This window comes from Polistes fuscatus, unplaced genomic scaffold, assembly GCF_010416935.1.
Source record: "Polistes fuscatus isolate 324 unplaced genomic scaffold, CU_Pfus_HIC Scaffold15, whole genome shotgun sequence".
NCBI classification, from domain to species: domain Eukaryota; kingdom Metazoa; phylum Arthropoda; class Insecta; order Hymenoptera; family Vespidae; genus Polistes; species Polistes fuscatus.
In genome coordinates this window covers 2,760,235-2,779,117 of record NW_025113053.1, presented here as the reverse complement: position 1 = coordinate 2,779,117, position 18,883 = coordinate 2,760,235, and the positions used below count along the sequence as shown (strand labels likewise).

The 18,883-nt window shown below is 35.3% G+C and overlaps 2 protein-coding genes and 1 long non-coding RNA gene across 6 annotated transcripts in view; 1 reads left to right on the top strand and 2 right to left on the bottom strand.

The window, feature by feature from the left end:
- Window positions 1-992: 992 nt before the first annotated feature.
- LOC122514636 (5'-3' exonuclease PLD3-like) lies at window positions 993-12,050 on the bottom strand. Of its 4 annotated transcripts, none has more exons than XM_043631572.1 (11): window positions 11,972-12,050; window positions 9,604-9,843; window positions 3,741-3,862; window positions 3,229-3,574; window positions 2,999-3,133; window positions 2,463-2,654; window positions 2,250-2,378; window positions 2,029-2,168; window positions 1,767-1,932; window positions 1,536-1,677; window positions 993-1,466 (listed from the first exon to the last, which is right to left on the bottom strand). In XM_043631572.1, the coding sequence occupies exons 3-11, from the start codon at window positions 3,779-3,781 to the stop codon at window positions 1,267-1,269; spliced, it is 1,491 nt and encodes a 496-aa protein (XP_043487507.1). In that variant the 5' UTR covers window positions 3,782-3,862; window positions 9,604-9,843; window positions 11,972-12,050; the 3' UTR covers window positions 993-1,266. The 4 variants fall into 4 exon arrangements, with proteins under 4 accessions (XP_043487507.1, XP_043487508.1, XP_043487505.1 ...); XM_043631573.1 differs by having other exon boundaries at window positions 11,985-12,049; XM_043631570.1 differs by lacking the exon at window positions 11,972-12,050 and adding an exon at window positions 11,256-11,369.
- A 537-nt stretch (window positions 12,051-12,587) lies between these two features.
- LOC122514638 lies at window positions 12,588-13,374 on the bottom strand. The gene is made up of 2 exons (XR_006303097.1): window positions 12,930-13,374; window positions 12,588-12,744 (listed from the first exon to the last, which is right to left on the bottom strand). It is a non-coding gene; the product is annotated as an uncharacterized LOC122514638 (long non-coding RNA).
- Window positions 13,375-14,953: 1,579 nt separating this feature from the next.
- The window catches only part of LOC122514637, a 60,085-nt gene continuing 56,155 nt past the window's right edge, over window positions 14,954-18,883 (top strand). The window contains exon 1 of the mRNA XM_043631574.1: window positions 14,954-16,829. The gene's annotated coding sequence lies outside the window, so the exon portion shown is untranslated. The remainder of the gene's footprint in view (window positions 16,830-18,883) is intronic.

Genomic DNA, 18,883 nt, shown 5'->3' with positions numbered 1-18,883 from the left:
TGCGTATGCAATATATACTTTAACATATTACGCTATTAGATATATGTTTTAAAATTATAATAATGGAATCTAGAATGATTCAAATATTTCATTTTCAATACATTGAACTTTATGTACAAGATATATTATTTACAAGTTTATTTAATCGAAATGACATAGTGGAAGTATTTAGTATCTCCGATGATATACATAATTGTAACTTTTCTATACGAAGACTCATATTTTAAACATTTTATATCGTGCAATTATTTTACATCTTATGTTATTCATAAAAATGTGAATTTACTTTCACGAGAACATATGGGAAAGTATATACATATGCACCTGTTTCATTCTTAAATAGGACTCACATTTGAATGATGAAATAGGAAATAACAAATTTTGTAAGATCTTATATTAGTAATAATTTAGTTAGTATTAATCACATATGCATGTATGCTTCATAGAAAATATACTGTTTTGATAAGATTTTTATATGAATCATGTATTTATGTGAGTGTATGTGTATAAGTTTTTGAATTTTGGCTGTATGAATGTTCATGCAAGGACACTTAAAGCAAGGCACAGATACAATTTTTGCAATATTTCATTGATTATAATATTATGTAAAAAATCTGTATTATTTAACATTTAACAAGTTTTCCTCTGTTTAGGAATAATTGCGTTTTCCAGCCATAAGTTTAATAGTAGCCAGTGATCTTGTGTTATTTAGAATTAATAGTATAATATATTAAATATAGAATTTATACTTATATATATATAGAATTTATGGCTTTTAATCAAAATAAAGATAATTTCATATACGTATATTACAGATACTTTATATCTGCTAAATTACATATAATATTGCAGATAGAGAGCATTATTTTGATTTAGGATTTAAATCAGCATATATAAGCTCATATAGGTATAAAAATATAATGAAGCAATTAAATGGAAGAAGCCACGCTTAGTATACTTTCAACAGGATAGTTTTCTTTTTTTTTTTTTTATACAATGTGCGTTTAGAAATTGTTCAGTACTGCTTAGTTATTTTAAAACCAGACCTTTCTCAGTCTCCAATATTTGATTAATTATTATGAAGAAAGTATGTTTTCATTTTTCTGAATTAGATACATGTGTAACTTTTAGATATATTATGCAGTAAAAGAGAAATATATCATACTTATAGAATTTATATCAAGATAGGAAGTTATATCGGTCTTTTTTTTTCTTTTTTATCAATATTTCATTTCTTTTTTTTATAGTAATTGTAACCTGTTCTGATTATGCAGGCATATGATAAATATGAGATGATAATAGATAATTATTTCCAATTGGAATTTTTCTTTTCTGTGGGACTTGATCTGTATTATTTAAATCAAATGAATAGTTTGAATTCCAATCTCGATTAAAAATATTTTCCAGTTGTTGTCTTATACTTTCATGATTTTTATGGCCAACATCTTCGAAAACTGTCCCAATTCCTATAAAATAAGTAATAATAATGATAAATAAGTACAAATAGTTATAAATATATATATAAAAAAATGTACCTGCTGTGTTTATGAAATAATCACCAGACCAATTACTTGTGCCTATGTATGCAGAAATATCCGTAACCATATATTTGTTATGATTAACTCTTGAAAACGGTATATTGTCCAGTTCTGTAGAAGTTGGGACTATAAACCGTTTCTACAAATATTAAAAGATATTTTATTTGTTATACCATTTTTTCCACAAATAAAATATTAAAATAATTATTATAACATAAGAATACTCACTATTTCAATGTTAACATTTCTGTAACTATTCGTCAATGTTTCTAATGATTTAAGAAAATAACTTTCAGATGCTCTCGAATGTTTCCACAGTGATATTAACAGTTTGATCGTGACTTTACGGTCAATAGCAGCTGCTCTCAAAGCATTGTCTATTACTGGCCAATATCTGAGAAAATGAAAGAAAACAAAAAATGAAATTAAAGATTATTTCTTATATTTGATATTATACATTTATAAATCCAATGTTTATAAAAGTATTTACTTTATTTTTGGGGTATAAATAACCAAGGGAAAATAATCCATTACGGATATGTAAATGAATTTCTCCGCTTTTTCTATGCAATGTAAAATGGCATCTATGTCGTTGCTTCTACCAGTAGGCGAAAATGGAGGTGGTGAACTCTGAAAAAGAATATCTTATCATTATTGACACAAGTTCGTATAGAATTTATTTATATTTAAATAATATAACGAAATACCTACAGCTATATACGTTTTGTATTTATTACCCATTAAGGTAAAATTCATAGGATTATCGATATTTATTTTCGTGTTGACGGAGTCCGGCCACGTTGGTGGCATTCTACCATCTTTGCCCAATTGCCAATAAATCTAAACAATGAAACGCATAAATGTTTAAACATCGTGTATAATCAAATAGTAATATAATTAGTTTGTTATTTATAAATGACTAACATCGAAAATTTTGGCATAATCAGTCGCCAAACAGGAACAATTTAAAGCGACCAATCCCAGTTCTTTAACTTGTGTAAGAGATCGCCAATCCATGTTAGCTGAACCAACATATACATGTTGTCTATCTATCAGCCACAATTTAGTATGAAGTACACCCCCACCTAAGAGGCCAGCAAAATTCAAACTTCTTACCTGAAAAGATAAACATATTTGTACGATCCTAGTTGTATTTCTATTAGATAACGTAAAGAAATAGAACAGTGCAAAACGAAAGTTCAAAGTTCACTCTACCGAGATGCGACACGTGGTATCGGTTCTTGAGTAAATCATGGCGAAGTAGAGAAAGTGGGTAATAAGTAAACGTAAAATTAGGTTACACCCGCATAGTGGTATTCTCGTTAGATATAGAAGAGACACAGGAAGACAACGAAGTAATAGAAATTTATTGGAGTGTTCGTTAAACCGATTTGTAATGCTTCAATAGCAATCGTTCTTCAACGAACAATAAAACAAATCTGGAGAATCAAAGGGCTCACTTGTGCGTGTGCTTTCTTCGTCAATATTTCAGTATCGATGTTCGGATACGAATGAGAAGGCATGTTCTGCGCTATCTTTAATGAAATTTGTCTGTCCCGTCCTGCTTCAATAAGTGCTTGGAATACGGCCTCGCCCTAAAATCATTGAACATTTTCTAATATTATAAATGATGAATCATACATATGTAACATAAATAGAATTAATAAATAAATTATTAAGTGGCACCTGCCTCTTTCGCACTGTCATCCGGATAAACGTCCTGTCTTCTCATGGTCCAATACAAGGACGCTATCTCTATCGTGTTTTCGGCCATTGCGATTAGGTTCATCCAAGAGTCATAGGTAGTCTCGTGTAACACCGAATTATTGCTATAATTCAATCCAATTGGTATAGATTCGACGAGAGATATACTACAGCTATCCATACAAGTTAGTTCGGCATCGATGCTCGTAGAATTTAATACGAATTTATCCGTGGCATGATCAAGAAGGGGTAACAGAACGACGAGAACGATGAGGATCAAGATCACCGTTATTGGTATGCAACTTGGTCTGCACCATCCTTGCGCACCCCACCTTTATTAATAACAATGAGATAATAATAATTTTACAATTGGATATATGAATGGAAAATAAAATATAAATAGGTTGTAAAAATATATGTCAAAACTTAAACTATAAGTTTTTCATACGCAAAGAACAAGAAATAATAAATTAAAAAATTGTTATTAGTTTTACTCACTTTGCATTAGTGAGAGGGTCGTCTACGTCGTTTCGCAGCATGAATCCAGATTGGTCCCATAACTCTAAATCGTCATCACCTGTCGACGAATTAACGTCCAATCTTGCATTTTCCGAGACCGTCTAACGATAAAACAAAATACGTTCGTAGAAAGGATTTTCATTAACTAAATTCGTTTGGACAATTCCATATAAAAGAATATGTCGGTGTAGATAAATGTATTTACACTAATACTTTCAATGTTTCACATATAGATATTATTTATCATTATTATATTATATTTTACATTTTACAACGCGGGCCAGCTCGTAGTCGTCGTTCGTTTGGACGTTGATCGTTTCAAGCATAGATTCCACGATATTTTAACTAATCACGTTATTATAATAACATGGTGATATTTGCGAGCACGCGTGCGACAGTAAATGATGTGATTGATAGAAACGAGGAAAGGGGAAAATGCATGTCAATGAAGCAAATGATTATAATGACAGATGGCGAGGTTCCGCTATGGGAAAAAAAAAGAAAAAAGAAACGAATGCTCTGAGAGCTCTTACTAATCGAATCTCTCGTTACATCGACGTTAAATTTATTCGCTTTTGAAAAATGTGTCGATGTAATAACGTATGTATGCCACGTAGGTATGGTATATACTTACATCCTACAACGAACTCTAAAGAGGAAACCTTTACTTTCGTAAAATCAAATTACGAATATGATGTACGCGTGTTACAACAAGAAGAAAAGAAAATAAAATAAAGATAAATGAGAAAATGGATCGTTAAATCTACTCTTTTTTTTGTTTCTCCTTTTTATAATAAAAGAAGAGACATTTCATCTTTCTCGTAAACATATTAACTAATATAAATGGTAATACTTTTCCATAAAATTAAGTTACGAATATAACGTTCGTTTTCTTAATAAAAGAAAACATCTACTTTTTGTATCTCTTTTTATGATATGAACAATATTTCGATCTTCTTTCTATTATTTGTTATTTCGAATAAATCGTCTTGCGTAATAATATACCTTATTGAAAATCCAGATTACATATATGATCGTGTATGCTCTGCTTATGCAATTAAAAATAGAAAAGAGAAATAAATTTTAGTTGGTATTTTTATTTTCTTTTTCCTTTTTCAATAACCAGAACGTTTCGGTTCGCGAGTTCATTTTTCCACGGTACAATGCGCGCACGACAATGTGCTTATCGTTTTGCGCGAACGTATTGCGTAAGGCAGTTTAGTAAAAATGACTGCAAAAAGGAGTAGAGTCGATAGAACGACCGACTAGGAAGTCTGTCTGAGGCAGATAAACGAACGAAAGGATGAGTGATGTGTGAATGGAAGCTTCGTGGTAAAAGAAAACGTCTGAATTCTCTCTTTCCTCTCTCTTTCTTTTTCTTTTTCTATCTCATTCTTCTTTTTTTCAGACGATGGTATTGAAAACGATAAGAATGGTGTTCCAATTTCGTCATCTACTGGTCTCTTAGTCGCCAATGGGCGACATCAAATTTTTCTCTTCGGAAACAATACATCGTCTCGCCCATTGGGGTTGTTTGATTCCTACGCGAACTGGGTCAGACTACTTATTATTATTATTTTTGCGATTATTTCGTTATTATATTATATACTCGTCGACTCATATTTATTCGTAATTATTAATAATAAACGATAATCTTAATAATCGATACTCGCCAAACGATAAACAGTATTTCACGATAAATTTATAGTTTTTTTTTGAGTAAGGACTATTATATTAGAGTAAACAAAGTTGATCGTGTTTTTTCTTTCTTCTCTTTTATCAAATGAATTTACGAGTAAAAAATCGAGTAACGATTTAAAAGAATATCGATTATTTTTATTATTCATTAATACCGATTGTTATTATTTGATAAAAATAATCGTTAATCATTTATTTCGCGAGATCGCTTCTTATTGATATAATATATAGTCCTCTTCTATTTAATTATTTATATCTATATACCTGTAATATAAACTTTAGTTAAACTTTCATTTGAAAACGATAAAACGATAAAAAATAGAAGAAGGAAAATATTTGAAGAAAAGTGGGTCGAGAGATGGGTGTCGAGGTATTATAGTTTCTTCCGAAATTCATAAGAAAAATTGTTGGTACCGAGTTTTGGGATGAGGAGGAGAGAGAAATAGAAAAAGAAAAAGAGAAAGAAAAAGTAAGTAAAAGTTTTTCGACGTTATCAACCGATGTTCTTTCGTGGTCGAAAGGAAAACGTGGCAACGCGGCACCTGGCACCACGTTCAAATGTCAGTTTTCGAGGCTGATGCATATTTGATGAAGCTTTCTGCTACATCGCGGTGAAGCTTCAGCAACCTTATCGATCTATTTTAATATATTTTGTCACGAAACCTTGGCCCGGCCAACTTCGAAAAGAAACAAAAATATGTCTGTCTTAAATCGACGTTCTTTTAATCCTAATGCGTCCTAAATCACTCGAGCAATTCCCTTGATTGAACGAAGATTCTCTTCCCATCATCAAATTTCTTCTTTTTTCCTTTTATTTCTTTTATTTCTTTTATTTCTTTTGCGCATATGCGACGAAACACGAAAATGTTCACTTTGACCTATTTTTCAATTCTATTACGACTTTATTTCGTGCATAGTTTCCACGCTCGTAGTAATTACATCTCTTTCACAACGTTGTACGAACCGTTTAATTACTACTCGAGATCGATTTTCGTCGAGCCCTCAATTTCGAAATTGTTTCTCCTCCTGACGTTAAAAATACTTTAAAGGGTAATAGCGTATTAGGCGTTATATACACTAGTGGTATGTGTATGTGTGTATGTGTACATATATATATATACACACCTGTGAAATTATGAAAAACGAAGCATTGAAAAATTGATGGCCTTAACGTAAATACCTATCTGCTATTACATACGCATAAGAAGAAATGTATGTAAGTAAATACGTATACAATCTATAACGTGATCGTTTCGGTTGAGACGATGGGGTTAAAGTTGTTTCGGAAGGTCCGTGAGTAATAAAAATGTCTGGAAGTAATAAAATAGTCTCAACTCGATTCCCGAGTCCGCGTAAACACGTATAAGCAATAGAAATTATTATACGTTTCTCTGTCTCTCATTTCGGTTACAACGAATGAACACGCGATCCCTTCGATATATTTTTCCTTGTAATTTTTTTCTTCCGATTTCGTAATTCTTCTTTCGGCCTTTTCTTTTAGTTTTTCTTTTTTTTGAAGTTATACTTCTTTTGGCACGTTGGGGAAAATGTGATGGGAGTGTGAATTTTTTTCCGAGCGACACTTCAGCGACATTTCAAATTTACAGCATGAAGTTTGTATGTGTCTTTTCTTCTTCTTCCTCTTTTTTTTTCTCAAACGGGTCACCCATCCAAGTAGTACTAATTGTACTCAGCGCTGCTTGACTTAAAATGATCGAGCGGGAAGTAGTTCTATCACCGCGCCATGACAGTTGACGCATCAAATATTTCAATATATCTCCCTTATATTTAGTGTAGACCGATTGAAAATATGTTTCCTTTCTTTTTTTTGTTAAATAAATAATAATAATTAGTTGCTTATGTTCTCATACTTCCAATCCAATATTTATTTGAAGTTATTTTTGAGGTTATATTCGTTTCGGTACGCCAAAGAAGTATAACTTCTTACGTGCGTACATAAGTACACACACCAGTTTTTTTTTTAAATAAATTGTCAATCGATGTTCAAGAGATTTGAAATACTCGAACGTTACGTTCGTATATCCTGCGAGATATCTAACGAGAATCGATTCAAATCTATACGGACAGATGATTAATCGCTCGCGAAGACAATATCCACGCTATTCCATGAGAAATGATGCAGTCATTCTTTCTTCAAGGTTACCTTTGCGGGAAATTCGAATGATGCGTTTTAAACACGCGATAATATTAACCTCGCACAATATATGGCATTGTATATGTGGCACGCGTTCATTAAATTATCATTTCCCGTTTATTCCAACTTTTATATGTATGGAAGAACATCGTGTAATCAAATAATTCGTTATATACGGTATTAGAAAATATTACAAATTAAAGTTTGAACGAATCTAACGGTAATTCTTATGTCTCGCTAAAATATCTTGAACCAAGTTCTTTCTTCTTCTTCTTCTCTTCTTCTTCTTCGAAAGAAAGAAAGAAAGAAATAGAAAGAAAGTGAGAAAGAGTAGCAGCCTCTAGAGAAGAAAATTTTATCGTCCGGAACATATATTACTTTAGACTATAAATATCGATAGTACATAAACGTCAATTTATTTCTTTATGTCGGTGGCATTAGGTAGATACACTCCCCTCCCCTCCCCTCACCCCCTGGATGGACGTGAATACGAAATAGGAAACTAAAGGCGACGGATAGGGTGAATGGGGGAAAATGCAAAAAAGCACTTTCTACCTTTCCATAAATCATTTTCCAATTTCACTAACTCGTGCCCGAAAAAGAATCGATATGTGCATCAACATGTATCTCGTATCTTTGACATCATCATCATCATCAACATCATCGTCGAAAGGGTTGGTGATAGACACTGGTACAAAATAGAAAAGTTTGTCTTTCGATCTTTATTTATTCTTCTTATAGATTTTCTCATCGAGTTTCCCTTAGAAAATTCTATTCTTTCCCGTGTACCACCGGGTTATAGGGGTGGAAAAGGAGGAGAAAGCACACGCTTAAGGGAATACTAATCGTGCCGAAGGAGGAGCATACGACATGTAATAATGGCAATAACGGATTCCTCATTGCATATGGTATTATAATCACGAAACTGGTATGAACTTTAACCGTGTTCCACCGACACTATCTCATCGTCGTCGTCGTCGTCGTCAGTGCCACGGGAATTGGTTTTGATACATCAGATTATATACTGTTCTGAGAACGCATTGAACTGTTCGTGTTGATGAAGCTCGATGTAATAATACTTGGATGCCCGTAATTCTACGTTTCTAGCACTACCTTCTACCCCCTCCCCCTATCGTTCCCGGTCTCATGGGGTTTTTCGGACTTTCGCCAGTTTCATTGCTCTCGAGCATGCACCTTCTTATAGAAGAAGATAGAAAAAGTGTATATTTGTGTGCGTGAGTTCGCCTATATTTGGAAAAAAAAAAAGAAAGACATGTGCCCCAGGGTCGAATCGATTATTTAACAACGAATGATGTCGACGAATGGCACGCAACTCCGACACCTATCTCTTTTACTCTCTCTCTCTCTCACTCTGTCTCTGACAAGAAATTGTGGCCCTTCTTCTCGAAAACTTCGGAGTAAAAGGAAATAAGAAAGGTAGGAAAGGAAGAAAGAAAGAAAGAAAGAATCGATTGGCGAGACCGTCGCTTGAAATTTGCCAATAATCTCTCGAGGGGGTGATTTTTATAGGATTAGTCGAATGGTAGTAGTGGGTGCGTGACACGAGAAATATTTAGGGCAATATCGGAAAAGAAAGAGAGAGAGAGAGAGATCAAGAGGAAGTATAATAGTAAACGAATTATTCTTTATAGAGATTTAGATAATAAACGTGTATACGTAACGCGTAACAATTTACAAGATTGTAGTTAACAAGTCTTGATTAAGGGTTATCGAAGTAAATTACATAACTATAGGATTTCTTAGAGTTCGATTTGTTTCCAGTTATTTCGAATTATTCGATCGTACGAATATATATATACTGGTATGTATAAATAAACCTATAATAATGGTTAATCATTTTTCAAGAACACGAACGTTTTCAAAGTTCGTGTTAAAAGGTAATCGTTGAGGTTTCTCGTTAATTCGATCGGATTTCTTAGTAAACAAATGTTGCCAATCGACAAAAAAAATATAAGATATTTAACATACCGATAATTTGTGCTTGATTTTGGGTGTCCTGCTTTTCCTATGCGGTAACAGAACCACAACGTCTTGGTCCTTCGTCCGTGGTTCGGCATATTTCGGATACGGTTTGCCCGAAGACGTTCCTCGTACCGAAGTGGATGTCGATAGTGTGGTCGATCCACCAGCGGTTGAATATTTCGAATATGCAACGTTCGTTACATTATTGCTTCCGCCTCCGTAAGAAACGTTGTGTGTATTGTTTACCTATAAGACATACACATAGGTATATATACGTTAAGAACGTATTAATAGATACATTATACGATACAAATTATTTTATTAATGAGAACATTTTGATTGGAAAGATTCTTTTTTTATATTTTTGTTTCTTTTTTTTCCTTTCTTTCTTTTCTTTTGTTTTTTTTTTTTACATTTTTTCTCTCCCCAGTTTCGTAGATAGTTAATTATTTTTATTGGATTAATTGCGACAAGTACACATACACACACACGAGGAAAGATTAACAATAAGTAAATGTCTCTGTTAGAGAATCATCTTATCAACTACATGTGAGTCACGTATGGTTGCGATCATAAATAAGTATATATATATATATATATGTATATATATATACGTGTATCGCTGACCTTGCAGAGATACTATACGTTACGTATATTGAAGCATTTAACATTTCTATGAAGCTCTCTCTCGTTCTCTTCACCGACACACGCGCATACATCCAAACATTTATTCGCGTCGATAGATATTTTATTTCAGACTTAATTAAAGAACATGCAATTATATCTCATGCCAACACTTTACTAACAGATAAAGAGAGAGAGGGGTGTCGGGGGGGGGAGGGGAGAGTACGCAGCTCTCGTAGTTCATTGACTCAATGCTTGAAAAGAAACAAGTTGACTATCAAACCACTGTGCCCCCGTATCGAATACTCACAAAGAAAATCGTCATCGTAGCAAAAATAACGTGTATTCTCTCTGAGAATAATGTTAATCACAAGATAATACACACAAATAAAGAATAAAATGTAAATGTGCAGACTGCTGGACGACTCTTTTTCCGCGTATAAAAGTAAAAGGTAAACAAAAAAGCTAAGTGTAGCTCAGCTGACGATACAAATGTGCCATCTTTGAACTCATGCGTGAGCGGGAAATTCAAATGCAGTCGAGTAGAGAGCGAATACTTTGAATACGTTGACTGCTACGTCGAATTAGCACGAATACCTTTGCAGGTAGCCACAAAAGAATAAAACAATACACCGTATTTAATATTTGTAATACAATATATATATATATATAATGTTTTCATTGTTGATTAGTGCATTTTGTTTATATTCATAATATTGTCTAATTAGTTATGATATTTAAAATGTTGTAATCGTCATTATTGATTTATTTAATTTGAATTATTGAAACATTTGAAGCGTTCTGATTCATTGATGGGATACCACCGTGAGCCCATAGAAAAAATAAATTGCAATTATTGGTGACCGACGTAGCAATAAACGTGTTAAAGTGTTTGATCTTTTGTATAGTTCGTAATGATGTATAAATTGAAAAAGAAGATAAAATCATAATCAAATATGCTTACGTACGTACACATGTGAATATATACATAGATAGATACATAGATAGATCGATCGTGCATCGGGTGAACTTACCTGTACAAGAATGTGGCAAGCTTGAGAGGCTATTTGAAAGAGGCCATCCTGTAAATTTCTCCCAGTGTTATCGGAAGTATCACTACCGCCTTTTTTCCAGCCGAAGAAGGACATTATGAAGAACGTTTACTCCTTCGACGTTAATATTAATAATCTCTCAAAGATGGAATAAATGAACTCTTCGAATCAGGGTTGTGCCAATCGAAAAAACCTCATCGAACTCGATCCTGCCTCCATATCGGCCGGAAATATTGATTTCTATCGGTATGTGTGTGTACGTTTGTATATGTGAGTAAAAAGAGGAAAAAAATAGAAATAGAATAAGAGAAGGACGCGTTTTTTATAATATATTCATAGCCATGCAAATTTATTCGGCTTGCTGTAACATTAGCGTGCTGCGGATCGAGAGCGTACGATGAAATTTCCCGAATACAAATTTCGATTAGAAATAACTTGATACGTGCGTATGCATATAGGTAAATACTAGGAGGTATAGGGAGGTATATGTTCTAAACGTTACCGTTAATTAAATATTCGAATACGATGGGGTTATTAAATTGACTACCCTTCGGCTATCATACGAATTCGGAACGATCGGAAAAGGATTTCTCTCTCGATTAAATGCTCCCAATCAAGAATGATATTGTAAAATAGAACGCGAATAACGAAAGAGAATAACGAAAGAGTAAAGAAGAGAAGAAATGGGTCGTACGCACGTGTGCTTCGTACCGTTCCACCCTCCTTGCATGCTTTTTCACATTCTTTCTTTCCTCTCTCTCTCTCTCTTTCTCTCTCACTCTTTCTCTCTATCTCTCTTTTTCTTTAGGTCGATTCAGCACTCTAGCGTGGTATCCTCGATGAGGTTGAACAATATCTTGAAAATCGAAGTACGAAATCGATGCTGCTGAAGCACGCAAATCCGGCTCTTTTAAACAGGATGCACGTCGTCGTACGCTTCATTATCGATCACGAACGGGATAATTGCTGTTGTTGCTCTGTTTCGTTTGTATGTATACTTGTATGTGAGTGTATGTGTGTGTTGTATGTAATATGAGTTATCTCACGATGAAATCTTGGAGTCACTATATTCTCTGGAGTCGTCGTCGCTTAGGAAACACGCAGGCTGTGCCGTTGCATTGCCGCGAACGGTCACAAGCATCCTTGCTTTCGTCGTGTGTGCGTTTAGGAAAGATGGAAAGAGATAGATTGGAGAAGGGATGACGAATGAGAGGGAGAGAGAGAGAGAAAGAAAGAGAGAGAGAGAACACAATGGAATTTCGGCGAAGGAAGGAATCCACGATCGCGGGTAGGTCGAACCACACCGTTAAACTCACCTACGATCCCTCGAGCTACCGCCAGCGGTTCTAGTTGCGGTGTCTCGAAGGTAAGAAGGGGATGTTTCAGGGGGTTGTGTCCCGCCAACAACGGACCTGCGCTCCAGGAGCTTTGCTTCGCGTGGCCTCGATACGTTTTCCGATAAACATACAGCCTGAAAGCAAAAGAAAGAGAGGGAGAATGAGAGAGTGAGAGAGAGGGAGAAGTAGAAGGATGCAAAACTGCGGGAACTCGGCCTAGTCGTCTAGGCTACGGAATATTAGTCGTCCTCGTAACTGACTAACGATAAAAGCCAACATAACATTGGTTTCTTTCCTTGTCTTTCTACATAACACACACACTCGCGCCCGCTCATCTACTCTTTTATCCTCTTCTCTCTGTGTCGTCTTTGTCTCGTTCGCCGTCTCGTTGAATAATGGACGAATGTCACATTCTATCGTCTACTACCATTCCGATCGTTGTTGCCCACGCTTTTGAAATAACACCGTTTATCATCGTCGCAACGTGTAATTGTACAGAGGGAAATACAAGATGGTAAAGACGGGGGTGGAATACGGAGAAACAGAGTAGAATTCCAGACGAACGATACGTCGTTCTCGTTCTCGTCCTCGTCCTCGTCCTCGTCCTCGTCGGCAACGGTCCCACGATCGTCCTTCCGTATTTTTCTTCCTCCCACGTTTCGTTAATATTTTCTATGACAATTTTTATCGTTAGTTCAGTTTTTTCTTTAATTTATTATTAGAATACGATTGACGAAAAGAGTTTTTTAATCCTGGACGAATGTGGATCGAAATTGAACTTAAATTAATCATCGCAATGATTCGTATTAAACAACGGGATTATTTGAATAGAAATATTTGAATTTATTTAAAAAAATTATTATTTAAAAATAAAAATATCAGATGAAATTTATTTGGGGAAGACCGATCGAGCGTGTAATTTCACCAAGTTACTAATACCACCTGCCGATAGATTGCGCTGAGATCGTTTTGTAAAAGTACAGGACGTGTTACTCATGCGGTACTTCCCTGAAAATACACACACATATACATACGTCTTGTTTAAGGCCACACCTCTGTTCATTTAACAGACTGTATACCTCGCGCCAATTTCCGATAAAAAAGAAAAAGAAAGAATGAGAAAAGCAGTACAATGTTAATCGATACTATTTTATCGATACTGCGACCGATATATCGGAGCAAATAGAAAACGATTGCTGTTCGCATGCACAGTTGTTTCCAATGTTGCTCCTTATCATTTTAGAGTTTTTCTTTTCCTCTTTTCTTTCCATTTTCCTTTTTACTTTTGTGTTTTGTAGTTTTTGGTCATATGAAGTTTGTGCGAAACGTGCGCGGAAGGTACTGCACGTTGCAAAATTTCGTGCCGGAACGAAAGGAAGGAGAGATATATGCGAGGCATTGATAATTACCGGCAATACGTTTCTTTCGTAATCGATTAAAAGGTCAAGTCGACAACAGGAAAGATTAAACAACATGTTTATTAGAAAAATTAGTATATCTTATTTTCATTGATCTAGAAGCCTCCTATATACGCATGTGTATTTAATAAATATAATACGAAATAATTACAACATGTAACAATTATTTGTATTTACTTATATATATATGTATAAAATACATTAAATAGATTATACACGATGTAACAGATATTATTAGAAAACACAAAACTATACCGTAAAAATATAAAACCGGGTATTTATCTTAATCGAAGAAAACATTTTTGAAATTCGAACGACCTACAAGAATAAAAAGAGAATCCACTAGAAAAGAAAAGAAAAGAATCAAAGTACCATTCGAATCTTGTATACATCATACAAACACGGCGATCGAATCGCCGTATTACGCATCGCTATCAAGAATCTCACGAATTTTTCTGGTTTCCCTAGTTAGCCAACAAAACAGCATCAGCACAGCATCCCGTCCGATACCATCTCTTTTGCTTTAAGATGCACTCTCGGCTATGGCTCGACCTCGCAGGTATTTTCTTCGTTCAACGAGTTCTTCATAAAATAGAGAAAGAAAGAGAAAAAGAATAGGGAGAAAACAAGACAGGAGAGGAGAGGAGAGAAGAGAGAGAGAAAAAGAGAAAGAGAGAGAGAGAGAGCTAGACAGTGGCTTTCAACCTTTTGCCTCGTTGTTCCGCGGTAATGGCGGGTGCCCCTGAAACTTGTCGGTGTGTCCCCACCACCAATCACACAAGCTCATTTGGCAAAGCAAGGTATGGGGGAAGGAAAGCCGAGGGTTTCCGGAAACGCCCGAACACGTTCTCTCGGCATTTTCACTGAGCGATCGAGCGACGCCCTTCCACCCCTCTACCCTTTCCCTACCCACCCCATAGATTCTAACTCTCATTCGGTTTCTCCGCGTGTACCGAACCTTTTTCCCCCACCATCGATCCGTGGTTCTCCACCGTTTGTGCCGTAGTTCTCAATGTGACTCAGTGGTGTAGTAATGCAATAGTGTAATAGTGTAGTAGATAGTTCTGCTCTATCCCCACCACTCTGTTCGCTACCGAAGTCGGGCTTTCCGACAGCAACCGACGGCCATGCCTCGCGGCGGCTCGGGTAGCTTCGGCGAAACGCTCTCGTAGCCTCCTCCCTTCGTCGTTGGCTAAACGTCCTCGTAGTCCTCGTAGAGCCGCCACCGCGAGCGCTCATAAGAGAGAAGATAAGGAGAGAAGGAGTAAGAACGAAAAGGAGAGGGAAGAAGATCACGACGACGGTCGGTGAACAGAGAAAGAGAAGGAGATTGAGAAACATTGAGAGGGAGAGAGACACAGACAACGGGATAGTAGTTACTTTTGCTGTGGTGGGAGATAGATAGATAGCTAGATAGATAGAGAGAGAGAAAGAGAGAGTGAGAGAGAGAAAGTGGGAGCGAGAAGAGTAAAATAAGAGAGCAAGAGGGGAAAGAAAGATAAGTAGGGATGAACAGAGTGAGAGAGAAATAGAAAAAGAAAGGGTAAAAGAGAGAGAGAGATACTTGTGAGAGATCAAGTGAAAGACGACGACGAAGAGGACGAGGACGAGGACGAGGACGACGATACTTCACAGGCGAGTACGCGCGTGGCGATATACAATACTCGTGGCATCTTCTCTCTCGATACTACGCTGGTGGTGCACTTCGAAGCCGGTTTCTGTATTATATGTTGTTCGTGCATTTGGAATCCGTTGCTGGGACGAGTTCTCGTGGCGTTTCTCTCGATCGGACGCCGCCATTGTTATCGTCCGCGTTTGAAAAGAGAAGACGGCGCTCGGTCGCGTCATTTTTGTCATTTTCTACCCCTATTTCTTGTATTATTGCCACCATCTTTCTTCTCCGTATACTTGTAATATATCACAAACTGTAAGAAGTATACATTACTCTTCTTTACTATTTATAAGTTGTTTTCCTTGAAAAATATAGAAGATATAGAGAAAGCCGGTTTATTACTAACAAACACGCCGGTATTATGACAAGGAAAAAGTGTACTTCTAACGAATAACACCTCTCCAAAGTTCTTGTTATTTTTGTTTTCTTACCCCAACGCGGATCCCTCGTTTCTACGCCTTTGCACGTTTGACAGGTGCGTTCGAGAACCGCGTGAACGAGAAAGAGAAAGATCCAGAGGAAGGGACGATAAGATCGCTTTTAAAAGGGAGAGAAAGAGAAATAGAAAAAGAAAAAGGGAGGGAGAGAGTAAAAGAAAGAGAGAGAGGGAGAGAGAGATAGCCAAGCTCCTCGACACTCCGTGCAGTTTTATTGTTTTCCTTCTACCAGTAATAGTTGGAAGGGCAACAAGAAAGAGAGAAATAGAAGGGAGGGAAGAAAGGTCGGTTGTGTGAGATCGAGAAAACAGAAGTTAAAGAACGAGAGGGACGATCATCTTCTCTTCTCGTCCTTGCCGCTTGTTGTTCTTTGTCGTTGAACCGACCCTGGTATTTTTCCTTCGGTGGTAACCACTACTTACCGCATACCACAACCCCTTTGGTTACTTCTTGTACTACAACTTCGAGAAAAGGAAAAAAGTAACGTTAGAAGAAGGGCCAGCAAGCAAGTTTGTAAGAAGATAGAAATAAAGAAGGAAAGGAAGATAGATATAGAAAGATCGAAAGAGAACAAGGAAAAAGCAAGCTAGGAGCCAGTGTTCTCGTGTACACAGTGTCCAGTGCATTATGTGATTGTTTTCCCAGCGGCGCGCTTTCCTGGGCCATTGGTGATCGATTCGAAGAGCGTGAAGGTTAGTTCCTCTTTGTGTTTCAATATTACACACCAAACTCTCTCTCTCTCTCTTTCTATCTCTTTCCGAACGAGGAAAAGGATAGTTAAAGAAAGAGAGAGATATATATATAACTGCATACACGTACATATGTATATAGTACATATGTGCGTGTCAATAAATCGATGAATTTCCGTTCGCAAGCGTGACCATCAGTAGTCACTCGAGTATTCAAGACCATGTGCGTGCGGCTTTCCTATTTCCTTTTTTTGCGCTTGAATTTTCGAACCATTCAAGGCTACTCTCGGAGGGAAGAAGAGGGTTGCGAGTTTCGCGCCCCTTCATTCCAACCTCTCGGGATCGTCCACGAGGGGACGCTTATGGGCCGACTTACTCGCTTCTCTTTGTCTTTTTCGGTTTCTCTTATATTGCAATTTACAGATGAATTATCTCTAAACGTACGTCTACAAGCACAGGTCTAATTATCCGATTTTTTTCTATTTAAATTATCTATTCTATGTTATTGTATTCCCTTTTTTGTTCATTTGTGATTTAATGATTATTATGATTGTAATTATATAAATTGTTTTATTGTCAAAAATATAATGTTTCGTTAAAAATCGGATGTGGTATAAATAATTGTATTTGTATAAACGATCGGTAAGTTTTTGGTGTATCGATGGAATTTGAATTTTCTTTTAAAAATCATTTTTAATTTAGCAATCGATAATTTAACGTTTCAATTATCAAATCCATTTAAATTGTATATTTTCAATTTCTTCGATAATTATTATTATTTTATTTTCATTTAAAAATCAAAAGGATCAGAGAAATGATTTTAAAAGTATAAAACTAAATATAAATTCTTATATTTATACATCATTACTTATATCGTAATTGGATAATATAAAATTGACTTTTCTTTTTGAAGTTATTTTTCAACGTTTAATTACGAGATAACATTAAAATGAAGATAAAATTGTATAATTTTTGTTATAATACACTTCGAATTAATTGAAATCAGTAAAATTTATTTATTTATCTAAATGATTTTGCGATAAGTATAATACAAAAAGTATATATATATATACCGGTTTTTATCGTAATATCCACCTAACGCGCGTAATTATCTAATTAAAGCAATTTACATTTGTAATCAAGGGGCAGGTGTTTCGAATATTACCCGATGCGCTCGAAGAAGCACAAAGTCGGTTGTTAAGATCTCTACCTGCCTATCTTCGAAACTAGTCGTTAGAAAAATGTTCGAAATTTTACAGAGCGAGCCAGAATATCCGAAGATGTTTCTTCTTTTCCTCCTCCCTTTTTTTTCTTCTTTTTTTCTTCCCCTCTTCCCCCTCCCCCAGACTAATTCGGTTTCCTTATAATTTCGATCATTAGATTGATCCTTATCTACGACAAGACAACGTTTCTTTATTTCGACATGCAATGAATTAAACACCAAAAAACTTACCTACTATTTATATATAATTATTTATACTGAAACCCCATTAAAAAAAAATGACCAGTTTTTAACAAAAGTTATATTTTATCGTACAATTTGAATATGCGTGTGTTGATTAATTTAAAATTAGAATTATTAAATTTTTGTTTTTTAGAGGGGGGATCGTATAAGAAATGGTAAAAATCAAAATCAGCGCACATTTTTGTTATAGTTTATATTTTCTATTAACTTAAAGGATAATTATTTTTCGAAATTTCGATTCGAAAGGTGCACCTTTCACACGTTTAGATCATCCAATTGAATCTAATGACGACAAAATAAATAGTTTTTTTTATTTTAAATTAATTTTAAAATTAAATTTAATTTTAAAATTACTTTCCGAACAAAAACTGAATAAAAATATTCGTCTATTATAATAAATAATTGTAACTTCTCTAATTCGATCCCATGAAGATGATGGGGTCCCTCCCATCAGCTAGAGAAATACATACTACTCTCCATGGTATTTCAAATTTGCGGCTCATACGTCAATCCGGTTAAAGGTTTAATTATAAATTTTTGCGTTGAGCAACCCGACGATAGTTGGATCCTCGATCCGTAATTTACCGTAAGG

Excerpts from the sequence above, each read along its gene's own strand:
- LOC122514636 (XM_043631570.1), bottom strand. The coding sequence starts at position 11,369 with ATGTCCTTCTTCGGCTGGAAAAAAGGCGGTAGTGATACTTCCGATAAC. Across the intron at positions 3,863-9,603 it reads AAATCAAGCACAAATTATCG|ACGGTCTCGGAAAATGCAAG; the intron begins GTATGTTAAATA and ends TTTTATCGTTAG. Across the intron at positions 1,678-1,766 it reads GAAATGTTAACATTGAAATA|AAACGGTTTATAGTCCCAAC; the intron begins GTGAGTATTCTT and ends TAATATTTGTAG.